Source organism: Crotalus tigris, unplaced genomic scaffold, assembly GCF_016545835.1.
Source record: "Crotalus tigris isolate CLP2741 ecotype Arizona unplaced genomic scaffold, ASM1654583v1 scf7180000024345.2110221, whole genome shotgun sequence".
NCBI lineage: Eukaryota > Metazoa > Chordata > Lepidosauria > Squamata > Viperidae > Crotalus > Crotalus tigris.
The window spans coordinates 842629-869915 of record NW_024100514.1 but is presented as its reverse complement, the minus strand read 5'-3'; the positions used below and the strand labels follow the sequence as shown (position 1 = coordinate 869915).

At 38.4% G+C, this 27287-nt stretch overlaps 2 protein-coding genes across 4 annotated transcripts in view; one reads left to right on the top strand and one right to left on the bottom strand.

The window, feature by feature from the left end:
- Positions 1 to 196: 196 nt before the first annotated feature.
- DDX5 (DEAD-box helicase 5) lies at positions 197 to 6292 on the bottom strand. 2 transcript variants are annotated; one of them, XM_039326812.1, is made up of 13 exons: positions 6144 to 6292; positions 4828 to 4993; positions 4611 to 4707; positions 4392 to 4525; positions 4236 to 4301; positions 3687 to 3828; positions 3439 to 3599; positions 3143 to 3315; positions 2935 to 3045; positions 2717 to 2778; positions 2582 to 2641; positions 1200 to 1424; positions 197 to 861 (listed from the first exon to the last, which is right to left on the bottom strand). In XM_039326812.1, the coding sequence occupies exons 1-13, from the start codon at positions 6149 to 6151 to the stop codon at positions 488 to 490; spliced, it is 1779 nt and encodes a 592-aa protein (XP_039182746.1). In that variant the 5' UTR covers positions 6152 to 6292; the 3' UTR covers positions 197 to 487. The 2 variants fall into 2 exon arrangements, with proteins under 2 accessions (XP_039182746.1, XP_039182745.1); XM_039326811.1 differs by having other exon boundaries at positions 6120 to 6274.
- An 8021-nt stretch (positions 6293 to 14313) lies between these two features.
- Positions 14314 to 27287, top strand: part of CEP95 (centrosomal protein 95) — a 46008-nt gene continuing 33034 nt past the window's right edge. For both annotated transcript variants that reach the window (XM_039326810.1, XM_039326809.1), the window contains exons 1-4: positions 14314 to 14452; positions 17473 to 17601; positions 18615 to 18722; positions 21324 to 21437. In XM_039326810.1, the coding sequence (XP_039182744.1) occupies positions 14431 to 14452; positions 17473 to 17601; positions 18615 to 18722; positions 21324 to 21437 (373 nt within the window). In that variant the 5' untranslated portion in view covers positions 14314 to 14430. The remainder of the gene's footprint in view (positions 14453 to 17472; positions 17602 to 18614; positions 18723 to 21323; positions 21438 to 27287) is intronic.

The window sequence follows — 27287 nt, the reverse complement described above, 5'->3', positions numbered from 1 at the left end:
ATGAACCAGTTCCTGCTCAGCTCCATCTGACAATTGCCAAGTCAGTCTTAAAAGGTTTGAAAGAGATACAAGTAGTCATGTTTTCCTTTCTTTAGTTTCCAAAGATTTCACAATCACTACATCAAATTTGTGCCCTTTGTAGCATTAACAGACTAGCCGTAGTTTAGACTAATACATCATTCAAATAACAAGAAAATTCTGTTTTGAAATACCTTTATTGGAAGGCCATGCAATGCCTTCTGTTGCTGTTATTTCAAATCACTGTACATTTACTTTGTGAAAACAGTCTGCATTTTCTAGTACAAAAAACTAAAAATCATTCAAGGAATGTAGAGAATATTCAACTTAAATAGCGGAAAAAGTGCACCATTGTTACTGCTGCACTGCAGACCTTTCTGCCTGTTCCATAAGATATTAAATAACTATCTTTTCTCAACACACAATATAAAGAGCAATTATGAAAAACAAGACATTTAAATAGACTAAGTTATTGGGTATAATTTGCTGGCATTGGATAACCTATCATTGGCGTACCACCAGTTGCAGGGTACGCATACTGTTGTTGGTTCATTGCACTGTGCATGTTTGCCATGTTATTTCCATACTGCTGGTCATAGCCATTTTGATAGGCTGGAGTGCCAGCCCTAAATCCACCTTGCATGCCAGCTGCTCCAAAGCTGTTACCAAAGGTAGTTCCGTTACCAAAACTTTGAGCACCAAAGCCACCATTCTGGGCTTTTGCTCCAAAGTCTCTCTTGCCCACTGCACCATAGGTTCTTTCAAAGTTTTCCCTTTCTCTAAAACCAAATCCACCTCTTTTACCCGCAGAGTATCTGTCACGTCGGTCCCCTCTGGAACGACCTGCAAAACAAAAAGCAAATTAACAGGATCTTCCCTTACTCCCAAGTTTCTTCCTCTACATGTGCTTAGATTCAACATATTATACATAGTACAATTAAAGCAGTAAGAAATGTATCTTTGCCAAGCATCATTACCAAAAATCTCTATTTCAGGCATTGAAATATTTAAGCCAAAAGGCAATTAAGAATCAACGGGTTAGCCTGTATTCAGCTCTGGGAAGAAGGGGGGAGGGTTTTGGGGAGGGTTGGGAGGGATTGGGGAAGGGGTTTTTTTATTGTAAAATTGTAAAAATTTATAATAATAAAAAAAAATCAATGGGTTAGGTAAGTCGTGATTACCTGAGCCTCTGTCTTCAACCAACTGGAGCAATTTGGGGTTGATTGCTTGATTAGCTTCACGAAGTACAGAGATGAGGTCGCTTACTTGTTTTATATTATTAGGTGTGAAAAATGTGTATGCTGTGCCTGTTTTGGTGCTGCGGGCAGTTCGTCCAATTCGGTGGATATAGTCCTCTGAGGAGTTTGGGTAGTCATAATTGATGACAAATTTCACATCTTCCACATCTGTAAAGTGTTGCAGTGCAGCAAAAGCAATGTACAAAATTTTGCACACCACAACAGCCAGATGAAAAAGCAAGTTAGATAGTAACAGATCTTAAGATGGTAACTGCTGAAAATAATGTTAATTATTCCAAAAGAAAAAAGAAAAATTGAGTATCGATGCACTGTTCCCTCTGAAATTCTTTGTAATTTATCCCACGATCTAAATCCTTACCAGAGTGCCCCTACAAGTCAAGTGACATCTGAACGCTTCTTGCAGTAGGACCAATAAGTTCACAGTAGCCTCTTCATGTGCTCCCAAGGACCTCACTTTAAACATGAGGTCTTGCCACGCACCAGAAGCTCAAAAAGAGGGCCACACTGCTCATCTTGCCAAGACCTTTTAACCGCAGCTGCAAGAAAAACATACCTGTCCCCGAAAGGTCATCAAGTTGTTTTCATGCACTGTGTCTCGTCAAGGCAAGAGCTTCCAAGAAGCCAGCGTTCACTTGAGTGTCTCTCTCTCTGGCAGGTCTCGACATGACGGTTAGGGTATAGGTGACGGAGGAACTCCAGGTTTGAAAAGCCACTGCTTTCCCACCCCAACTTGTAAATGAGAGGTGGACTTTCAAATTTCATGTGCCAGTACTCACCAATTTGTTCAAGGCTCAGTACATTTTAAAGCTGCTCTCTCCATTTCAAAGGTTGGGGAAAAAATACCAGGCCACTGAAGTTTGATTATTCTTCAACATTTCAGCAAACTCACTGAAATCCAAAGACTCACGGACCACAGCAAACAATATGCACACAGACTAAACAGCAGTGCACCATGGCAAGTCATGCAAAGCATGGAACAGTAGAAATAACCGGGCAAAAGTGAACCGTGAATGAAGCTACCGTTTGAGAGAACAGTTTATGGGACCGTAGTTTTAGTCTTTGCCTTTTGAAGATTACTGGCACACAATGATCAACTTTCACCTCTCTACCGGACTGGAAGCGTCCAGACGATCACTTCCACTAGTCCTCCATCCCCCTCGAGTCCTCCGATAGTCATGCCTAGGCCTTGCCACAAAGACTGCACCTTTATGTGAAAAAACTTAGAAAAACGCAGAGGTTAAAGAAAGCAATTAACTTTCTTTAAAAAAAAATTGTGTATCACCCAAGATTAGAGTCGTACTAACCTAGACCTCTGGAGGCAACATCTGTAGCAATCAGAATAGGAGCCTTCCCATGTTTGAATTCTGCAAGAAATGGCCAAGTTAGTTTGCTTCACTAAGTATTTTGCAGAATAATTGTTTATTATCCTTTTTACTCACCATTTAAAACCCAGTCTCTCTCCTGCTGACTTTTATCACCATGGATACCCATTGCTGGCCATCTGTAATTATATTTAACATTATATACCAAATACTTTCTCAAACCAGGAGCTCACCATTTGTCATATCAATCAGAAATGTATAGGATTCCTATACCAAAAATTATTCAGGTATAAAGCCTATTCTTCCAATTTATTTTAAAGAAAGGTTTAGCTTACCCATCTCTCCTCATTTTTCTTGTTAGATCATCACATCGTCTTTTGGTCTCCACAAACACAATTGTCTTATTTTCTTTTTCACTCATAATTTCTTCCATCAATCGAATAAGCCTATCAGAATAAAAGTAGAATTTAGTGATAAAATTGACTACCACATAAAAACTAATCTATGCCACCACTATGAAGAAAGTTAATCAAGTTTACTTACTTGTCATCCTTCTCTACATCATGACATACATCCACTATCTGCAGAATGTTGTGGTTTGCACTTAGTTCCAATGCCCCAATGTTGATGTGTACGTATTCTTTTAAGAAGTCTTCTGCAAGTTGCCTAACTTCTTTAGGCCATGTTGCACTCCACATCAGTGTCTGCCTATCAGGCTAGAAGTAAATTAATAGTTAACAATGTATTAGTTACTTCAATCACTACCTACAAACAAGAATATTTCAAGGCAGAATTTCCTATCATTCAGCATATTATTAAACATGAATATTTATACTTACTCTAATCTGTTCGACAATTTTTCGGATCTGAGGTTCAAATCCCATGTCAAGCATTCTGTCAGCTTCATCAAGAACAAGGTAAGTGCATCTCCGTAGATTGGTTTTGCCAGCTTCTAAAAAATCTATGAGTCTACCAGGTGTTGCAATGCAGATTTCCACACCTGAAAGTAGTAATAAATGTGGTGGATACAAAGTTCTATAATCTCCTAAATCATGTTTAGGAGAAATCTGCTAGTCCTTTTTAATACCTCTCTCTAGATCACGTATTTGTGGTCCCTTTGGAGCACCTCCATAAATACAAGTAGACTTTAAACGGCAAGCTCTACCATATTCTGCAGCCACCTGCTGCACTTGCTGGGCCAATTCTCGAGTTGGTGCCAGCACCAGACACTATGGAGAGAAATCCAAATCCAAAATTAAGACAAAATTACTGAACTTGTTGCCACTTCCACTTAAGTTATATTAAATGCCACAAGCATCAAATTTAGACTTAGTTGTATCAAAAATAAACCCATTGATATCAATAGGGTTTTAATTACAGTTAATATAATTTGAACCATTTCACTGATTCCAGCCTAGAAGGTATGTTATTTCATCTAAGAGAAATTCCTTTAAATATACCAATATAGTTTGACTTTAAAAGGTAATGTTAAAATTTAATTGATCTTATTTTCCCATTAGGAAACAGCCAAATTTTAACTTAATTGTACTAAAAATACTATTGTATTGCAGGGACAATCAAAACTAACTTCATCTCCCTCTTTCCCAAAATAAGGGTCATAGGTTCAAATACTTACAATAGGTCCATCTCCTCGCTCTAGGAACGGTTGATGATTTATATGTACTATGGCTGGCAACAAATACTATTAAGAAAAGAGAACGAACAATTGTTAATCATCTTAAGGCTATGTTTGTTAATTTAAGATATATTAAGAACTGCAGTAATTACTTACAGACAATGTCTTCCCTGATCCAGTTTGTGCTACACCAACCATATCTAGTCCACTCAAAGCAACAGGCCAGCCTTGTGCCTGAATAGCAGTTGGTTCTGTAAAGTTCTGTCTCTGGATTACTTCCATAACATTTGCTAGAAGAGAAAGCACATGTCTAATTAACAGTCCAAAAATCTATTTTAAAATTGTTAGGCTACATTACCAATAATATTTTCTTACCAGGAAAATTAGCTTCATAAAAATTCATAACTGGTTTGGGACAGTTATGGCCTTTAACAGTGATTTCTTTGCTTGCTCTATATTGTTCAATCTCTTGCTGCAAAGATAGGAAAATATCATTTCAGTGGACCACATTTACAAGAATCAATACTGCTTTTAGAGTACAATCTTATTACCAGAACTTAAAATATAAGGTAAGTAAAAGCAGTTTCCATACCATAGCACGCCGGGCAACATCAGGATGTTCCTGATAGAAATTTTTTTCAAATTTGGGAAGCTCATCTAGATTCCATTTCTTCTTGGTAAGCTTTTCTCCAGGATTTCCAAATTTCTTCCCCCCTAAAGACCCCCCTCTACTTCCTCCAAAACGAGGGCCACCAAACCTGCAATGGCAAATTACAAAAAAAAAATTACCTAAAAGCTTAAACCATACTGTTTTTACAAAATGAAACTTTTATTATAACACTGACGTTTATTACCGCCAACCTCAAAATTAATCCACCTTGGGCCCTAAAGCACAAGTGGAGAAACTAGGAACGAACCAAACTAACACAACATCTTCCAAACAAACGTTATTTGGGCACTCCCTCTCTGCGTCAGACTCTGAAGTGGGCGGGAATAATTATGAAACCTACCCGATTTCAGCAAGAAGCTGGCTTTTCAAGTAACAGGATTGTTTTTAAGAGATTCGTAAAAAGGCTGCTTGCACGGCCTGCGAGGCAAGGTTTGTGCGCAAGCGCCGGCGAATACTGAAGGGTTTTCTAAAGCCCGACCGCTATGTCGGAAAGCACCGTTGCCCATCGGCTCCAGTAAATCAGCCGCTGCCCCTGGCTCCGCTTTTGTCTGCGGCGCAATTCAGACACGGTGGCGGGGGGCTAAGGGGGCGGCCGGCGCTGCGCCCTCCCACACATAAAGGGAATTCGGGTCGAGCGGCTCCTCTTTGTCTTTTTCCGTCTACGCCACATTTTCCGGCGGCGCGTCCATTTTAACGCCGGGGCGGGGATAAGAGAGAAGCAGGCGGAGAGGAAGAACAAAGACGACGGCGGCGGCCGCCGGCATTTTGATTTTCCTCTCAGCCACCGCATGGCGGGGCCAATCATTAACAGCCGGGGCCATTTTTTTTAGACATAAGGAAGCCGCTTTCGACGGAAATGCAGCAGAGACGGTGCTTTTAACTGCACCTCTTCTTCCCCCCCCCCCTCTTACATTCCGGCACCTTCTCGACCCTTTTTCCCGCCAACGCAATCCATCCGCCCCCAAACCCTACCGCTCTCCCTCGCCCCTTCCTCGTTTCCATCCGGCCGCGGCTTTTAAGAATTTCGGCTCGGCTCTCCTTCGAGGCTTCGGGCACCGATGCTCCCTTCCCGTGGCGCGCGGCCGTCGGTGGCGCCGGAGAAAACGGCGCTTTAAGCCTCCGCCGCCATTTTAACGCCCCAGTTTCCCACCCGACACAAGAAATGGCTGAGCCTCGGCAATGGCCGACCGACTCAACCGAGCCCCACGGCTCACCCGCGGTCCCTCTCACTGGAATACCCAGGCATGTTGACGACGGCGATGAACACGGCCTTAACAGAGCGGGGATCAAGAAGACCGCAAGCCAAATTGAAGCCGATGACGAGGGCGACTGAATGGGGAGTGGCTGAACTGCCGGATGCCGGTTATATACCCGGCACCGCCACGAATGTCGGGAAGCCGGGTCCTGACGTCACTGAAAGTCCCACCCACTTCTGTGCTGCCCTACGCGTTCTTGTTCGAACCACTAAAGGGCTCTCTCCGTTTTTCCTTGGAGGCGGGACCTAGACGCGAGTGGCGCGTGCGTTGTGGCCTATGAGGTTAGCAGGCGCCCTTCTGTGAGCTGGAGGGAGCTGGTCGGCTGGCGAGGAAAGTTGCCTTTTTCATCTCCAAGAAACGGAGAGGCTCAGCCCGCGATGTCGTCACTCCAGCTCTGTAATTTCGGGCTCGCTTAAAAGGCTTTGCCCTTCCCCCATTTGCCTCTTTTCTGCTTCGCGCCCACTCATTTCAGAATTTGAGTTGCCCACGGTTGCTCAGACCCTAGTGTATTTCGTATATCTCAAGGGATTTGGGCTATTTTCCCTAGCCTAGAGCCTTAAATAATATAAGCAAAAGTTTGAAGCTCTTCTCTTGTATATCTCGAGCATCTGAGCATCCTGGATTTCCACACAACTTTATCAAAAAGTCTCTGATCGCTCAGCCCAATACAGCACAACCAACACAAAGCCTAAAAAGAATCACACTTCTATACATCAAGAATACCTCAGAAACCCCCAACAGACTACTACAACTACATGGAATCAGGATAGCACACGAGAACTAAAGCCCTTCAAAACATCCTTAGCAAACTAAAAGACCCAGCAATCCCAGAAGAAAAAACAGTCTTCTACAACATACAGTGTAAGAATTGCAACTATGTAGGACAAACAGGCAGAAGACTGGCAGAACACATCCATGAATACCAACTAGCAGTCACAAGACAATGAAAATTATTTAATTTCACAACATATAGACAGATTTAACCATAATTTCAGCTGGAAAAATGTGACAGTCCTAGACAAAAAATGTTAGGGAAATTCTAGAAGCCTGGCACTCTGACAAATTAGCCATCAATAGACACACAGACATTAGCAACATCTATATATTATGCAAAGATACAATAAACCCAAAAGGAAACAAAAAGATCCAAGCACCTCTTCACCAGCAATCAGCACCCAGATCAGCATAGATTAACTCCAAGGTTAACATTAGACAATCAAGTAAACAATACCCCAATCAAGAAACTGCCAAAGAGCCAACAGTAAACAGCCCAACTAAAGAATCTTTAATACCACCCCCACGAACACTGATAGGGCAAGCCACCAAAATATAAACAGAGCAAATCACACTCCTTACTTTCACTAATAATGTTACCTAGTTTGGGTAATGAAATGCCTGCAAGAAAACAAGCAAGCTCAGAGAGTATCAAGGACCCCTCATCCTGGATTTATTATCATGATGTTCAGTTCTGCTTTCATGCTTATCTAAGGGACCTAGCATTCTTACACAACTGAATGACCTTATTCTCCCTTGGATTCCTACATGGTTGTTTCTATCACCAGTTTTGCTCCAACATATGACTTTGTTGAAGTCTCCATATGGTCAGCCTGCTTTATTGTGCAATCAGTTCCATGCAGCACCATAGTATTATAGTATTTACTGTATAATGCATGTTTATATATGAAACAGAGTTCAGGAAGCATAGCCACCTCCCTACAAATTAGCAAGACTTTCATGTCTAATCTCTGCTTTGGCAGGAAAAATGCGCCTGGTTTTCATTCTACCGCAAAAATATCCATTTGGCAAAACATGAAACTACAGGAAAGCCATACAATTGACATGTGTTGACAAAACCTGATGTGTTCTACGAGAGTTTTGCAAAGAAAGAAGTATCTGGTTGTATAATAAATCTAGCTACTACCTTTAATGTAATGAAATATTCAAATTGGCTGAGGAGTTGCTTACCACAGTTCTTCCAGCATGTCTTTATTAAGACAGCCAGTAAGGTGGGATAGTTCAAGGGGTGAATTAGGAATGGGAGACACAAATTCCATTCTATTCCTAATTATGAAAACTCATTGGACTTTTAGTCCCACTATTCCAACCCAGACTGCTCTACAGCGTGGTTGTTTTGGAAAAAATAGGTAGAGGGAGTTCAGTAATTCAGCAATATGATAGGTGGAATGTCAACAGATTGCTTTTCCTTTCACTGTATTTAGCTTGGAAAGCTAGAGTATACTAAATAGGTGACTGCCATGAATATTTATTAAAAAACACAAGAGCTTTCTGCCTCACAGTAAAATTAGTACTGCAGCCCTTTTGAATGCCCAGTCCAACAGGCCAATATGTATATTTAATACAAAGGAATTTAATTACATTGCTGTAATATTGCATGGTTAAAGAGTCAGATCACTAATAATATACTGCATATTCTGCTTAATCTATTTTAGTTGCTAACATCAGCAATAAAATAATAGTGAAAGAATAGCAATATATTGACACAAGAAAAAAGTTTACTTTGTCTAATATATTGTTTAGGAAAACTTAATACAACTAAGAAAGAAAAAAATAGCAATATTGAGCTTAACATAAAACAAGCAGACGTGGTATTCTAAATCTGGAACAGCACAGTAGATGCTAAATAAACCTAACCAAAAAAATGAGAAAATAGCATATAGCTCCCCTTAAGGAATGTATTACAGTCCCATCATAGTGGCAGAATATTCATTACTGCAGAGTTTCAGAGAGCTCTAGTGCTAAACAACATCACACCAATGGAATTAAAACAATCCTAGCATACTGTTCTGCTCCCAAGTGACAAGTCAGGAAAGAGACAATCAGAAATAAGGTGATGTTAATGCAAAATTGTCAACTTTGTGCAGGAAAAACAGGGATTGAAAACAACAGTTAGTCTGAACAAACACACTCAGTAGCAAGCATAAGCCACAAAAAGCAGCAATTAGCAATGCCCATAGGACTTTCATGCTTTTGACAATGATTCCAACGGGACTTTCAACACCTACCGTACAAGAAGCAAACTACAGGTATTCCTCAACTTATGACCACAACTGAGCCCTAAATTTCTGTTGCTAAGTGAGACAGTTGAGTGAATTTTGCCCCATTTTACGACCTTTCTTGTCATAGTTGTTAAGTGAATCATTCCAGTTGCTAAGTTAGTAGCACAGTTGTTAAATGAATCTGGCTTCTCCATTGACTTTGCTTGTCAGAAAACCAGAAAAGTTCATGTGACTCCAGGACACTGCACCCATCTGTGAGTCAGTTGCCAGGTGTTTTAATTTTGATCACATGACCACAGGCATGCTGCAACAGTTGTAAGTATGAAAAACAGTTATAAGTCACTTTTCTTCAGTGCTGTTGTAACTTCAAATGGTCAAGAACTACCTGTATATATGTTGTTTTGAGGAAGAAGAAATAAATAGCCTACCATTTATTTAAGATGCTGCTTTTGACCTTAAAGGTGTCACTGATTTATGGCCTGATAACCTCTGTGAACCAACCCAGATATTTAGATCAGGAAAGGCTTTTCTAAAGACCCCTACTATCAATAACTTAATTATCAGGGGCATCAGAAAGGGTCTTCTTTTATATGGCTTCCAGGTTACAGAATGTGCACCCGAAGCAGGTAGATTGGAGCTCATTATCCAAATATATAAGAAGTTGGTAAAACACCAACTTTTGCCAAATGTTATTTTAATCACTAACTTAATTTTGGTTTTAGTTTTAGGTGTATTTTTTATTTATTGTATACATATTTTTTATGTGGTAAGTCATCTGGGTGTTAGAAAAAATGAAAACTTGTGGTATAAATTCAATAATAAATATAAAAAATATGTTGATGTTTATTATTTTATATTTATATTCAGCAAAATAGCCTTTTGCTGTATATAGAAATGCTATGTGTACAGAAAATGTTACCAGATGAAATTCAGCAACATCATATTCAGGTTGTTTGTCAAACTGGATGATTTGGGGATAACCCAGAGGTGTTTAGTGGCTATAATGCCCTACTATTTTTTCATGTGTACTTTTCATTAATACAATAACTTTCTTGTGCTGTACTAATTAAAAGACTCTTGGCTGGACAAGATACAATCTCACCACATCAAAGTCGCTTTTCTAGATTAGTATGTGCATGGTTTGGTGTATCGCACAGATGTTTTGGATTATTCAGACACTACAGTATTATTTCTACTTAATTGTATTTTCATTAATATCAAGATGTAGCATGATTGAACATACAGTAAGCATTGAGCCAAACAAATTTTAGTAATGCTACAACCTGGACTGTTTCGAGCACCTGAAAGTTGACTTACAGTCTTTAGTGCTTAGTAAATAACATGTTGTCTGGGTTCAGATATTTTACATTAACTTCTTCAATATAAATCTGTTCAATACTACACAATTCAGTATTTTTTCCCTGATCATCCTTTCTTCTCAATATTTTTTTCCATTTTCCCTTCATTACACCATTACAATTTTTAGTACTGTTAATGTATACAGCGTTAGATGTAAGCATCTTCATCATATATTACTAACACCATACAAATAACAATTATCAATTCATAAATCAATAATGTCAATTCATTAATCAATATGCTGTTTTTCGTGTTCTTGTTAAAGTTTGATTTCTCATCAGTATTTGAAATATCTTTATCAGTTATAATTTTCTCAATATTAATTACATTTGTATAGCAGAAAGTTTTATTCAAATCAATCCTCCTCTTCATATTTACCATATTAAAAAAAGAAAAAAGCTATCTTAATTCTAAATCATATCTTGCATTATAAAAATCTAATTATATCTAAGGGTCTTCTGTTCTTTTAATCTTATTCAAAGAAGTATTTAAACATATAATACCCCCTCTAAAAGGTCAAATCTTCTGTTTTTTAAATCTGACTCTTTCTTTCTTTGCCAAGTCGCTTTCCAAACCAGGGCAATTAGATCACCCAAGAATTTTCTATTTTTGTAAAAATTGCTTGGCATGAGGAAGACAATTCAGGTAGGGTATTTTGGGGGGGTATTCCACCCATTTATATTCCTTAAACAACTCCCAGTTCCTTTCTCCTTAATTTCTCTTTTCAATCCCTGTCTCCCAAGGTGTGACATTTCCCTTAACAGCTCTATATTCCCTTTTTAAAAATCTTTTTCCTTGCCATCAGATATATTTTGCAGACCTGAGAGGTAAAAGGTCTTTTGCGTTTTTGTTGTTATAGCCAAATCTTGTAGTATTTTGTTTGTATATAGTCATTTGTATTTCCCTTCTTTTATCTCTTCCATCTCTAAATCCATTTCCTCTGTTTCGACTTCTTTTTTTTCTTTTAAATATTTTATTAATTTTCTAGTTTTACAATCATAAGTACTTAATAAACAATGTGTTGTCCTGGGTCCATTAGTAATTCAGTGGTACATATTAACTTCTTCAATCTAGGCCCAATATTACATCATCCAATGCTTCCTCTCTTCTTCCAGTAGTACACATTTTCCCCCATTAGACAAATACAATTCTTATTGTTAATACATATACAATTGAATATCAACATCTTTTGTTACATTTTCCTAATAATATCAATAATGTCGGTTTAAAATGTCTTTTCTAACCAAAATATATCTTAATTGCATTTGCACTTAATAGCCATTTGTTCAATTAATATCCTGTTTTCCCTGTGTTTTTTTAATTTTAATTTCCCATCAGTGTTCAAAATGTCTCTATCACTTATAATTTCTCATAATAAGTTATATTTGGGTAACCAAAAGCTTCTCTTATTCAAACCCTCTTAGCATTTTCATATTTCCCTTCTCATATCAAAATATATTCTAGTTATAAATCCTATCTTTCTAGTTATAATAATATTTCTATTTCTAACAATTATCTATTCTTAGCCATGTTCAAACATCTGATTAATAGTATAATATCCCATCTAGTGGGTCAAACCTCTATTTTCTTCAGTCTTACTCTAGCTTTCTTCCTTTGCCAACTAACTTTCCAAGTCAATGCTTTTGAATCATCAAGTAATTCTTCCTTTATTTTTGTGTATATTGTTTGGAATAAGAAAGACAATCTGATTAAAGTATTTTTGGACGGATGCTCAGCCCATTTATATTCATTAAACAGCCTCTCTCCTTCTCCAATTTCCCACAATTCTCCTAACAGCTCTATCTTCCATTCAATCAGCTCTTCTTTCTTATCCTAAGTGTGTTCTGAGATCTTGGCAGGTAAAATATCTTTTCCATTTCCAATATTATTACTACGTCTTCTAATTCTTCATTTGTCTATCTATTAGTTCCTTTTTTAGGTCCTCCATCTTTGGATCTGCTTCCTCTGATTTTCCTTCTATTTTCTGGGTTGCTAGTTCCGTCTTTATAGTCATTTTCTGAGTTTGTAGACTTAGATTAAAGAATTGTTCTTTTATCTCCTTTGTGTTATTTTTAGTCTCATCATGAGCTAAGGTAATTGTATCTTGTACTGATTTTAACATAGAATTTCTTTCTGAAATTCATCAACATTTTCTTGATGGGGATAAGTATCAGGAATAAAACAAGAAAATTGATAAAAGGACTGGGGAACCAGAGCAAAAGGAGAATGCTTGACGAAGGCAGGTTGATGGGATATGCTGCATGAAAATCCTATTCCTTGCTTCTGGGAGCATGCAAATCAGAACCAGGTATCTGGCTAGCAAAGGCAAAGACAGGGAGGAAAGGCATCCAGAAGATTAGAGCAAAGAGTGAGAGTGGAAAGTGGTGAGAGTGGAGGTTCGTTGTCCAAGCTTGGGTTGGTTTACTAGGTTTACTTGGTTTACTAGGCGAACATCTTCAGCAAAATTTAGGGAGTCAGTGTTGATGTTCTTCTGTTTATAAGGGCTTCAAGTGGTCAGTATATCTTGTGATGGGTCATGTTAGGGATCTTGTGAGGGGTTTGGTGTGGGTCATGTCAGGTGAAGGTCTTGGGTTTTGTGAGGGGACAGATGTGGGTGGTGGTTGATTGGTATATAGATTGGATCTGTTTTTACATTTCATCAATATTACACTTAAGGTTCTTCAGTATGCCAGCTCTCCTGCTCCAGCTGTCTTGAGGAATCAGGCAAATAAGAATCAAATAAATCACCCTCTTCAGCTTCCTGCTCCAAATGAATATCTTGGCACTGCAGCTTCTCCTCAAGCAAGACCATTCCTCTTCTTCCAGGAATAAACTGAAAGTTCAAACAGGCCACCTCCAACATTCTCCACCTCAGATACAAACTTGTGGATTTTTGACCCAATGTTTATCAGATGAGTGCCTTCCCTAGGCCTTCCTTTCTTGTCTAGACATCCAAACGGGCACGGAGAGGTCCTTGGTGATGATGTTACCTAGTTTGGGTAATGAAACGTCTGTAAGAAAACAAGCAAGCTCAGAGCACCAATGACCCCTCATTTCGATCCTGAGTTACACATTGTTGTTGTTAGTTGAGAAGTCGTGTCCAACCCATTGTGACCCTATGGACAACATTCCTCCAGGCCTTCCTGTCCTCTACCATCTTCTGGAGTCCATTTAAGCTTACACCTACTGCTTCAGTGACTCCATCCAGCCACCTCATTCGAGTTACACATCTTCTTTATTAGGGACATGGAGGTTAATTGGCGGAAAGGAGAGCTTCTCCAGGTGCTTTCACCACAGTATTGACCAGATCTTAAGCTCAGGAAAGAGAGAGAGAGCGAGCGAGCGAGCGAGAGAGAGAGAGAGAGAGTGCGCGCGCAGTATGTAGTGCGCTTTACATTTTACTCCTGGATGCCAACCGATTTTAAATCTCTCAATCATACTGAGGTTCCCACAACTCTGCGAATGACCCTGGGCAGGCATCTCAGTCTACCGTAACTCACAAGATTGTTGTGAAGGGAGGAAGACAAGCGTGCCAGTGCTCGCGACAAATAGCCTAACGTAAGGCGGGTAGCAGCGTCCTATTCCCGCTCGAGGCTTTACGTTCCGCGCGCTGCCTCTGTTTTTCCCTCTGGGAACTTGGTTTTTTAAAAAATAAAACCTAATAATCCCTTCCCTTCGTTGCCGTAGAAACCGATCTTGGCGGAAAATAAACAATAAGCGTAACTGAACAGGTATTAGCTCATCCGGAACTAGGCTAGGCAGTGAGGCCAAAAGGAAGTTCCGCCTTTTCCGCTTCTAGTTGACCAATCATCATGCAGAAGTCCGGAGAGCGGTCCAGGATTTAAATCGCCGAAGCTTTGGCGTCCTGCGGTTTTTGCGTGAAGAGTGGCGGAATGGCTACTGCTGCGGAAAGAGGTGGGTGGGATTGGGGAAGGCTCCCCAACTGAAAGTGGGAATCGGTCTCCCCAAAACGAGAGATTTGATGTTTTTTATGCCTTCCTGTTGGCATCCTCCTTACACGAGTGGACGGTGTTGCTCAGTAAAAACAGCCTTTTTTAAAAAATTCAGTTCCTCAAGAACTTGTACTAGAATCGTGTTAGTGGTTTGTTACAGCTCCAGATGAGAAAAACTTACACGTGTCATAAGATCCGCATACATCAAGACTTGGGCAAGTTGCTTTCTTAAAGAACAGTGTAGTTTAAGAACATATTTATGCTAAAGGATAAGCATAACTGTTTTAGTAGTCGTTCTCTTTTCTCGGGCAGTAATGGAGAGAGTAAGATTCTCTGGCATGCAAGGTTAGTCTGCAAGGTAGTAACTTTAAAAGAGGAGGAGAAGAAGCAAAGCCTGTAATAGGTTGTGGTGAAATGGATTATACTGTTGACTGAAGTGAAGAGTACCGTGGTAATTATGTAAATAAGTCTAATGTTGCATAAAGCAGGAAGAATTGTTAATATTTTGAAATAGATTTCCTTATTTAAAAATGTTTGGTGAGTTGTATGTGTAAACTGTTTATCCAAAATTGACACTGATTGTGCTCAGATGGCATGCTTACCCACTAACCTAGTTAATCTAAATGTAATGGTTATATTTGCATAATATGCAGAATAATCTTTGAGCCAAGTTAAAACTACCTACAATGTAATTGGCTAGAGGTGGTTCAGTGTGTTGTATTCTGTTTTTTTTTTAAAAAAAAAAACAGCTGGGAGGACCATCTGTGCTGTACTCTTGCCTTATGACATACAGGTAGTCCTCAACTTACGACCACATTTGAGCCCAACATTTCTGTTAAGTGAGTTTTGCCCCATTTTATGACTTTTCTTACCACAATTGTTAAGTGAATCACAGCAGTTGAAAAGTTAGTAACCCAGTTATTAAGTGAATCTGGCTTCCCCATTGACTTTGCTTGTCAGAAGGTCACAAAAGGTGATCACATGACCCCAGGACACTGCAATTGTCATAAATATGAGTCAGTTGCCAAGCATCTGAATTTGGATCACATAATCATGAGGATGCTGAAACCGTAACTATGAAAAACAGTGATGTCCCATTTTTCAGTGCTATTGTAACTTAAATGAACTGTTGTAAGTCGAGGACTACCTGTAGTTGTTTTAATTACTGCAGTAGCCTATTTGAAGCCTTTTAAATATTATGAAATCCTATAGAATGTTAAGTATATCACACAACAGTCCTTACCCAGATTTGGATTCCATTAAATAAAATTGTTTTATTCTAGATAAGTATGAGAAAAAATAGTGGGTTATTTTTCCTATTTGTTCTAAGTAAAATGCAGGCTGCAATCCTGTGAACAACTTTTAACCGGTGACCATGCGTGTGCACATTTTTTTAAAGAAAGGAGTTATAATGGATTGGGCAGGGTAGGATATTTGTCACATGTGGGTAGGTTTTTATCTGTTTTTGAGAGTGAAGAGCATTGAGCAGTTATATTTACTACTAAAACACTCATTCCTGTAACCTTTAACTGGGTAAACAGTGCATCATAGGGCAATAAGTTTTGAACCAAGGTACCTCAAATGGGTTAACTTACAGAATCTAAAATCTTGGACCCATGACTCCAATGTGATTAAATTTTTATAAAATATTTTATGATATAGAAATTATAATAGAGCATTTTATAACAATACAAAACATAAAACATTTCCTGTGGTCAATTCTTGATGTTTGACTGTCTTATACCTTCAACCTGTGCTACTCTCTGAATGTATCCCAGCTTTTCCAATGATGACAATATGTTAGAAGTTCTTCATGTCTCTGAATTTTTAAGAACTATTTAAGAACTTTTCCAGTGCATTAGAAGCTCTGCCATTGTTGAAGGCATTGAGAAATCTGGTGAATGTTTCTGAAATGATGATTCAAATGGTCATGGGTTGTCTAGTTCAGGGATCCCCAACCCTTGGGCCATGGTCCACTACCAGGACGTGGCCTATTTGGAACCAGGTTGTGCGCAGCTCCACTTGTGTGAGCAGCAGGCCAAGCAGTGGGCCGGAACACAACTCCATTTCTAATTTTTGTAGTTGTGTTGAGAGATTCTGGAGGCTACCCAAAAGGGACATGACTGCCATAAATTATGCTCTGGCTTTGAATACCCTACCCAGTAAATACCTTTATATTTGAAATAGGTCTTGTTGATTTTCATAGGAATTACAGTACTTCTGAGTAGATTTGTATTTGAAGGACCAGGTTAAGGAGTATGTGGTTGCTAAGAGTCTGTTGGGATTGCATTGGGGAGAACTGCTGGCTTTGAAAAACCACATTTGTAATACTTATAGTTTGCCTTTGCTTCTTCGTTTGGCACTATTGCATTGTGACATGGGACTTCTGGTGAAAAGATGGCCAACTGAAGACACGCCAGTTTTTATTTTTCTTTGTATTTTATACATTGATAAAACAATAAAAGTCATGATGTAAAGCAGTGTGAGATGGTGTAGTTCAGTATCTTCTGGACACCTATTTTTTTTTTAATAAAATAGATGGAAGAATTAAATTGTATTTTTCCTGTTCAAATAGTTTAAATTCAAAGAAATTTGGGTAAAATGGTGAAAAACATCAGTTATTTCCAATGAGTATCAAACACAATATTTAGTTCTCAGGTTACTTGGATTTTGCTAGTAATCTCCAGGGTGTAAATAAAAACGTTGATAGAAATTGAGAGGAGAAGAAATTCAATTTTACTAAACTAAATATTATCCCTACAATCACAATTTCATTTTGTGGGAATTAGAGTGATTTACTAGATTTTGGCTACAACATTTGGATTCAAGTAGCTGAGTTCTATTTTTAATCCTAGTAAAAGCATTTAAAAAAACCTTATTGGGATGCTTGGTAAAGAGGTCTGAATCCCTGCTTATGCTAATGCATCTTCTGCTTTTTTCTAAAATCATAACATTTCATATTCTCTTGTAATTTTAAAACAGATTGGGTCAATGTTGCCAATGATCTTCTGACAAAATGTAACATACATCTGCATGTTAATAGCCTCTCTGACTGTGGAGCTGAAGTGTTTGTTCATCTTTATGAGTCGATATTAGGAGAAAAAGTCCCTGGTAAGAATACATGTATCTTGCATTATATCCTTACAGCAAGGTAACAGCTCCGTATTTACATTTGAAACACTTTGGGCATAAATCTCTAGATCAGAGGGTTTACTAACTTAATTTTTTTAAACTTAACTTTCCTCATTTAAAGGAAAAGTATTCTGAATCTGGAGAACAGAAATATAAAAACCCTTAAATAGAGAATGAATCTCAGTTTAGGCTTTAATATTTATTTTGTCTGCTTGTCCTGGTTTCTCTTCCCAATACTTTCCCCCTTTCTGTCTTCTGTATCTGGAATTTTCAGAGTCACTCTCGGGGCATGTCTGAGCTGATAAATTATAAATCATAATAATCTATACTGTGAACTAAAGCCTCAGTGAAATAGATGTCAGACACAAGAAGCCAGGAGCCAAGATAGAGTCCAGAAAACACTGAGTTTATCCCATGCAGAAGAATCCCATCTACTAATATTCAAGGCAAATTGCCAATGGACTTCAAGGGGGGGGGGCTGGATTTAAGTCTCTTTCAGGGGCATAGGGACTCTAGACCCCGCTCTCGGGCTCGGACTGGTCATCTCCTACAAGTAGAGCCTCAGCGAAGGTAGCAAAGCTTAATTCTGAATATGTGGATAATGTGGCTAAGCTATCTTTAGTCTCTTATATATGGGAGAGATTTGTGTGTGAGAGACGGAGAGAGAGACATGGAGAGGGAGAGAGAGTAAATGTAAGGGATCTCAGTAGTGGTGGGAGCACTTGGGGCTATCACCACCCAGAGGGGTGAGAAGAGAATTTTTAGACCTTTTTAAAATGTTCCAATAGTGACTTGAGAATACCATGTTGGAGTATTTTTGTTACATTCCCTGCAATAATTCATTGTTCACTTCACAATTATATACATTTCTACAAGCCAACTTATATGGAAAAAAATTGTACTTTCTCTCAGAAGATTTTAGATACAGTTCATTTATTTGACTTTATAGTATATTGTAATGCACAGTAGTAATGTGAAAAAGTTGTTAACAGATTTCATAGCTGTTCCTACTTGCCAAGAAGACAACATTCATAATGTGCAGGCGGTGATAGATTCTTTGGCACTGGACTACTTGCAGATCAGCTTATCACATATAACTGGTGAGTATAACTAAAAAAAAACAATGTTGCAAAAACGTACCATACTTTTGTGATACAAAATGATTAAAAATAGGCATTTGTCATAAGTTAATCTACATTTGATCATACTTTGGGCCAATAGAAATTTATTTCAAGTTAGATGCTTCTTTATCCAAATTAGCAATATGGAGATTCTTAGATATGTTTTATGACATTTTATTTTTGTTTTGTTTACAAGTAAGTTCCTCTAAAGATAACTGTGACAACTGCTAAGCAATCTGCTTCAAATCACTTGCTCACAAATTGTTCTACTAAAATCAGTGAAATAAAATACACGTTGCAGTCTTTGACATGTCTATTCAAAAGTAAGCTTCAGGGAAGATTATTTTCAAGTAGGCGGAAGCAGTTTTTAATCTGCTTTACAGATTTTAAATCCATTGCTGAAAATTGAAATAGGTTTTGACAGCATAAACTTATTACAAGGATACTTTAAGGCATGCCTTATAAATACTAGTCAGAATGAACAAGAACACAATTCTACTTGAGACCTTTAACTATTCATAGTAAAATGTATGGCAACTATTTATTGTGTTCTGCTCAATCAGATCTTGGTCAGATTCAGCAACATTGAAAGCTGTGCCATCTTTTGCATTAACAACAAGGAGGACATTTTTATATTACACTTGAGCTTCATTGGTACTGAAAAATGTAATTAGCTGATTAAAAACCTGTGTTTAAAACAAGACACTTTCACCAGGTCTTAATAATGTTTTAGCTGGCAAATAAAGTGAAAATTGGTAATGATAAATTGACCTGTCATTATAAGTAAATGTTTCCAAAGAATCTTGATAATACACATTATATAATAACTGCCTATCTTTGTTTACACAATAAAAGATTCAATACCTAGACTTAAAATTGGCAAAGAATCCCATCTAACCTGTCCCTTGTCCTAATGGAATTTAAATTTGTAGGATGCATTTTGTAAGCATTAAGCAATTAGTCACTGAATACGTATTGCAGGTTGCTGGAAGGAGCCCCTAGCTGAATCTTCCTGATTGACTTGCCTCTGTGCAAGCCATCCTCCTAACAGGAAAGTCTCGTTTGTAACAAACTGGTTTTCCTTGAAACTATTTTTAGCAAAGTAGCAAAACAATCCCCATCAAAACTGTGAAATGCAGGTCAGAAGTAATTACTGTATCCCTTTCTGTATCTCTACAAAGCACATGGGCGTAGAGGGAAGAATAAAAAGATATGTTATGAGCCTTTAAAATTCCTAGTAACAGTAAACATATGGATTAGATGATGTTCAAACGGTTTTCACTGAGCTGATTCAATAAGTCACAGAATTAATGTTTTCTGCTTTTAATTATTTTTCCCCCACTCAACTTGGTACCTCCATTATGTTGGTATTACAACTTTTTGTGTTGTTTGGGGTTTTTGGACAATGCAGATTCAAGGCAGCTATTTAAAAAACTATAATCCAGAAGTATGGGAATTATATGATGAGTTTTCCTTTCAGCGTTGCTTTTCTTGGAGGAAGGCCAGGTAGAGAAATGAAAGAAACTAATTTTGCACAGGGTCCTATTGCTGAAGAAAGTTTTTTTTTTTTCATTAGAATGAGCATTCCCAACAGAATAAAATCCAATATATGGTGCAGTTAATATTTTAAGTTGGCAGGTTCACTTATGAGGAGTGATCTTTTAAACAGAACTTGAGGATTTTGCTCTTAGCCCAGTTCAGTTGCATCCTCCCAACCTTGGGAGGATGCAACTGAAATGGTGAAAAAAGCAAGGTTCTACATTTAGGCAAGAAAAACCAAAAGCACAAGTACAGCATAGGTGGCACCATGTTCAATAGTAGTAACTGTGAGAGGGACCTCGGAGTCCTAGTAGACAATCACCTAAATATGAGCCAGTAGTGTGCTGCAGCTGCCAAAAAGGCCAACACAGTGCTAGGCTGCATTAACAGAGGGATAGAATCAAGATCACGTGAAGTATTAATACCACTCTTCAATGCCTTGGTAAGGCCACACTTGGAATACTGCATCCAGTTTTGGTCACCACGATGTAAAAAAGATGTTGAGACTCTAGAAAGAGTACAGAGAAGAGCAACAAAGATGATTAGGGGACTGGAGGCTAAAACATATAAGGAACGGTTGCTAGAATTGGGTATGTCTAGTTTAACGAAGAGAAGGACAAGGGGGGACATGATAGCAGTATTCCAATATCTCAGGGGCTGCCATAAAGAAGAGGGAATTAAGCTATTTTCCAAAGCACCTGAAGGCAGGACAAGAAGCAACGGGTGGAAACTAATCAAGGAGAGAAGCAACCTAGAACTAAGGAGAAACTTCCTGACAGTGAGAACAATTAATCAGTGGAACAGCCTGCCTCCAGAAGCAGTAAATGCTCCAACACTGGAAGTTTTTAAGAAGAGACTGGACAGCCATTTGTCTGAAATGGTGTAGGGTTTCCTGCCTGAGCAGGGGGTTGGACTAGATGACCTCCAAGGTCCCTTCCAACTTTATTATTATTATTATTATTATTATTATTATTATTATTATTATTATTATTATTATTATTTTATTTCTGTTCTAAGATAATACTGTGTGTTTTTATTAAGGCGAGAATATTGTGAAAGGAGATAAGGAGTCTATTAGGAATCTCTTGGAAATATTTGATGGCTTACTTGAATATCTTACGGAAGAAGTCAGTGAAACTGCTTCTCAACAGGACGGTGAGAGAAATAGCTTCTTAAACATAAATTATCTTTTGAGAGATAATAATGTCTTATTTTGTTAGTATTTATATATCTACTTCAAGAGATGGGGAAGTAATTTTTTTTTTTAAAAAAATCATTACTGAGTGTTAAGCATTTTCTGGTTCATTAATTGATTGCTAGTCTTTGCTATAAAAGTAATTGTGTTTTATTGTTTGGATGTAGAGTATGCACCTTGCTATAGTGAAACGGGCAAGCCCTGAAATTACAGTTTTTTACTCTAATTGTAGATGAAACGTGCAGATTTAAAAATGTCTCATACAATGATCTCCAGTTGCCTTTTGCTGAAAAGGAAATGGTACATTAATTAGTGAGAGTGTGGTGCATTTCCTTCTCAGTAAAAGCAATTTCTGATATTTATATGACACGTGTGTTATTATATGAAATTCTGATTGCTATACTTGAAGTGCCTTCATTGGCTAGGTTTACATATTATGCAAAGCCTTAATGTAGTTTGTTTAATCTGAGTAAGATACAAGTTGATTTCTATTTATAACCATGTCAGGCAAATTTTTAGAGTCTTGGAAAATTCTAAAAATGGATCGTTGGCTTCTGAAATCTGCAGTTAGTACACAAGTTACCCGGCAACATTGTAGGAAATGGAGAGGATGGTGTACAGGTAGTCCTCATTTTACATCCACAATTGGGACCAGAATTTCCATTGCTAAGCAAGGTAGTTGTTAAGTGAATCATATGGTCATGAAGCAAAGTAGTCAGCTGGAAAGGTCACAAATGGTGATCCCTTGATCCAGAATGTTGCAACTGTTGTATGTACATCCCAGTTGCCACACCCCTAAATTTTGATTGTGACAGTGGGATGTTGCAATGGTTATAAGTGCAAGGATCATTGTAAGTTATTTTTTTCAATACCGTTGTAACTTTAAATGATTTCTAAATGAATAGTTGTAAGATGAGGACTACCTGTATTGGGCTCTTATTTCTTCAAGGTTTTTTTTTTTAAATATTTTAACAATCCCCCAAAAAGTTTAACAAAATTTTTTTTACTGGGTTTTCAGAGGAAAAAAGTATCAATTTTCTGTGCTTTGCTGTCAGATTTCAGCAAGGCAATCTAGGAAGGCTGTGGTTTATGATTTTGCTCAACACACGAGTGCAGCAAGAACACACTAATTGAAATATATAAATATATTAATCCAATTATAGAATGTAGGGCCATTCTTGTGGATAAATTGTGAATTGTATCATCGTCTTCATGGACATTTTGTGGTTGAATATCTTTCTATGAAAGTAAGTAAAACAGACCCGTAATTAGAATCCAAAGGGAGAAAGATATTGTACCTTGGTTAAGGATTGAACAGAGTCTCTTTATATGTATTTCCTGGACACAGAAATCTATCCGTGTCACTGCAGCTTCCTTTTTGGGTTTGCTAGAATATTTGTTATAGGTAGTCCTCAACTTACAACCATTTGTTTATCGACCATTCAAAGTTACGATGCCGCTAGAGAAAAAGTGATTTACAATCAGTTCTCAAACAACGGTCCCAGCATCCCATAGTCATGTGATCAGACTTTGGGTGCTTGGCAACCAGCTTGTATATGACAATGGTCGCAGCAGCCCCAGGATCATGCAGTCGCCATTTGCCACCTTCCCACTTGGCTTCCGACAAGCCAAGTCAATGGGGGAAGCCGGATTCACTTAACGACTGAATGATACTTAACAGTGATAGTGCTTCTCTTAACAACTGTGGCAAAAATGGTGATAAAATCGGGCATGACTCACTTAACAATCTGGTCCCTATCAGGGTTGCATATACTCTGCTGTAGCCAGCAGTGGATTTGCCTACTAGTAAGATAATAGGCATTTAAAAAAACATTCTATTCAGATTTCTTTCTTTCTTTAGCATATGGCTTCTATTTGGATGTAGTCATTTTAAAGGGATTTCTATGGCTTGCATTTTCAAAACTATTGAAGCCACACTGCAGCACTACAGTTCGGAAGCAAACCATAAAAGAAAAGAAGTGACAAGGTTTGATCCCCAGCTACTGGATATGTTGCCTAAGTTAAGACTGCAAGTCTCATAAATACATGCGGGTTGCCGGGCACCTGCATTTTGGTCACGTGACCATGGAGAATGCTGCGACTGTTGTGAGGACGGGTCCCAAGTTGCTTTTTTTCCATTTAATAACTTTGGTCATTAAATGAATGGTTGTAAGTCAAGAACTACCTGTATTTATTATTATTATTATCATTATTATTACTGATCATCGCACAGTCAGCCAGATGTTCAGACTGGATTTGGCATTTCGTCTACCTATCGAGTCCTTACCCAGGACCTGGGATAGGCAGATGTGGATGTTTGATGGTATTACAGATATCGTTGCAGGATGGAAGCAATTCCTAGTAAGGCCGCCTTTTTCAATTGACTTATAGTGAATTTGTCAATGCCAATGGTGTTCAAGTGGTGCTCCAGTTGTTTTGGGATTGTATCCAAGGAGCCTATTACTATTGGTACTACCCTTGCTTGCTTTTGCTACAGTCTTTCTATTTCTATTTGTAGGTCTTTGTGTTTTGTTATCTTCTCCAGTTCTTTCTCTTCTATTCTGCTGTCTCCAGGCACTGCCACGTCCACTATCCAGACTTTTTTGTCTTTCTTATCGACAATTGTTAAGTCTGGGGTGTTATGTTGCAGGTGCTTGTCTGTTTGAATTCTGAAGTCCCAGAGCAGTTTAATTTTATCATTTTCTATGACTTTCTCTATTTTATGATCCCACCAGTTTTTGCTTACAGGCAAATGATATTTTTTGCAGATCTTCCAATGCACCATTGTTGCTACTTTGTCATGCCGCTGCTTGTAGTCAGTCTGTGCAATCTTCTTGCAACAGCTTACCAAGTGGTCCACTGTTTCTTCAGCTTCTTTGCATAGGCGGCACTTACTGTCTGTTGCTGTCTTCTCAATTTTGACTTTATATGCATTTGTCCTTAAGGCTTGGTCTTGTGCAGCCAGAATTAGTCCCTCGGTCTCTTTCTTCAATTTTCCTGCTCTTAGCCATTGCCAGGTCTTGTTATTATCTGCTTTCCCAGCTATTTTTTTCACGTATTGGCCATGTAGTGCTTTGTCTTCCCATGCCTCTATTCTGTTCTTCATTTGGTCTTTCTTGTAGGCCAGTTTGGTCTCTCCAGTAGTCAGTAAGCCTTCCTGATATACTAATTTCAGTGCATCTTCATCATTGTTCTTCAGATATTCTTCCAAAGCCATTTTTTCTTCTTCAACCATCTGATGTACTTGTAGCATTCCACACCTACCTATTTGCCTTGGTAGATAAAGTCTGTCAATGTCACTGCGTGGATGAAGGGCATGATTCATTGTCATTATTTTTCTGGTCTGCCTATCCATTGCTTTTAGTTCTGCTTGAGTCCAGTCCACTATTCCAGCTGTGTACCTAATGACTGGAATTGCCCAGGTGTTGATTGCCTTTATGGCAAACTCCATTGAGTTTGGACTTTAAGATCTTCTTCACTCTCTTGATGTATTCACCTCTAATCTTTTTCTTGACTTCAGTGTCCTTGATGTTGTCAGCTTGAAGGATACCCAAGTATTTGTAGTACTCTTCCTCATCCAGACTCTTAATGTTATTTTCGTGGGGCATCTTGATTCCTTCAGTTTTCACTATTTTTCCTTGTTTGATAGTAAGTGTGGCACATTTGTCCAAGCCAAACTCCATTACAATATCTTGGCTATATATACGGACAGTGTTGAGCAGCGATTCTATTTCAGATGATGTTTTTCCATACAGCTTCAGATCATCCATGTAAAGGAGGTGGGATAGTCTGGCAGATGTTTTTGATGTTTGATAGCCATGTCCTGAGTTATTCAGTATTGTTGACAGAGGAAACAGTGCAATAACAAATAGTAATGGTGATAATGAATCTCCTTGAAATATTCCTCTCTTGATATTAACCTCTCCCAGCCTCTCACCATTGATCTGCAACTGTGTCTTCCATTGTGCCATCGATCTTTGCACAAATTTTCTGATGTTTTTTACTGACTCCTGTTATTTCTAGGCACTTGATTATCCAGTCATGTGGCAGAGAGTCAAATGCCTTTTTGTAGTCAATCCATTCCACATTCAGGTTGGTCTTCCTTTTCTTGCAGTTTTCCAAGATCATTTTGTCTATTAGGAGATCTTTTGTTCCTCTGCTATTGGGGCGGTTTCCTTTCTGCTCAGGTGGAAAGAGATTGTTTTCAACTAGATGCTGTTGTACTGCATCAGCTACCACACCAGTTAGTAATTTGAAAGTTGTTGGTAAGCAGGTAATTGGCCTATAGTTGCCTGGTGTTGCCCCTTTTGCTGGAATAATAATAATAATAATTATTATTATTATTGATCATCGCACAGTCAGCCAGATGTTCAGACTGGATTTGGCATTTTGTCTACCTATCGAGTCCTTATCCAGGACCTGGGATAGGCAGATGTGGATGTTTGATGGTATTACAGATATTGTCGCAGGATGGAAGCAGTTCCTAGTAAGGCCGCCTTTTGCAATTGACTAATAGCGAATTTGTCAATGCCAATGGTGTTCAAGTGGTGCTCCAGTTGTTTTGGGATTGCACCCAAGGAGCCTATTACTATTGGTACTACCCTTGCTTGCTTTTGCCACAGTCTTTCTATTTCTATTTGTAGGTCTTTGTATTTTGTTATCTTCTCCAGTTCTTTCTCTTCTATTCTGCTATCTCCAGGCACTGCCACGTCCACTATCCAGACTTTTTTGTCTTTCTTATCGACAATTGTTAAGTCTGGGGTGTTATGTTGCAGGTGCTTGTCTGTTTGAATTCTGAAGTCCCAGAGCAGTTTAATTTTATCATTTTCTATGACTTTCTCTATTTTATGATCCCACCAGTTTTTGCTTACAGGCAAATGATATTTTTTGCAGATCTTCCAATGCACCATTGTTGCTACTTTGTCATGCCGCTGCTTGTAATCAGTCTGTGCAATCTTCTTGCAACAGCTTACCAAGTGGTCCACTGTTTCTTCAGCTTCTTTGCATAGGCGGCACTTACTGTCTGTTGCTGTCTTCTCAATTTTGACTTTGTATGCATTTGTCCTTAAGGCTTGGTCTTGTGCAGCCAGAATTAGTCCCTCGGTCTCTTTCTTCAATTTTCCTGCTCTTAGCCATTGCCAGGTTTTATTATTATCTGCTTTCCCAGCTATTTTTTTCATGTATTGGCCATGTAGTGCTTTGTCTTCCCATGCCTCTATTCTGTTCTTCATTTGGTCTTTCTTGTAGGCCAGTTTGGTCTCTCCAGTAGTTAGTAAGCCTTCCTGATATACTAATTTCAGTGCATCTTCATCATTGTTCTTCAGATATTCTTCCAAAGCCATTTTTTCTTCTTCAACCATCTGATGTACTTGTAGCATTCCACGCCCACCTATTTGCCTTGGTAGATAAAGTCTATCACTATCACTTATTATGGATCATCGCACAGTCAGCCAGATGTTCAAACTGGATTTGGCATTTTGTCTACCTATCGAGTCCTTACCCAGGACCTGGGATAGGCAGATGTGGATGTTTGATGGTATTACTATTATTATTATTATTATCGATCATCGCACAGTCAGCCAGATGTTCAGACTGGATTTGGCATTTTGTCTACCTATCGAGTCCTTACCCAGGACCTGGGATAGGCAGATGTGGATGTTTGATGGTATTACAGATATCGTCGCAGGATGGAAGCAGTTCCTAATAAGGCCGCCTTTTGCAATTGACTAATAGCGATTTTGTCAATGCCAATGGTGTTCAAGTGGTGCTCCAGTTGTTTTGGGATTGCACCTAAGGAGCCTATTACTATT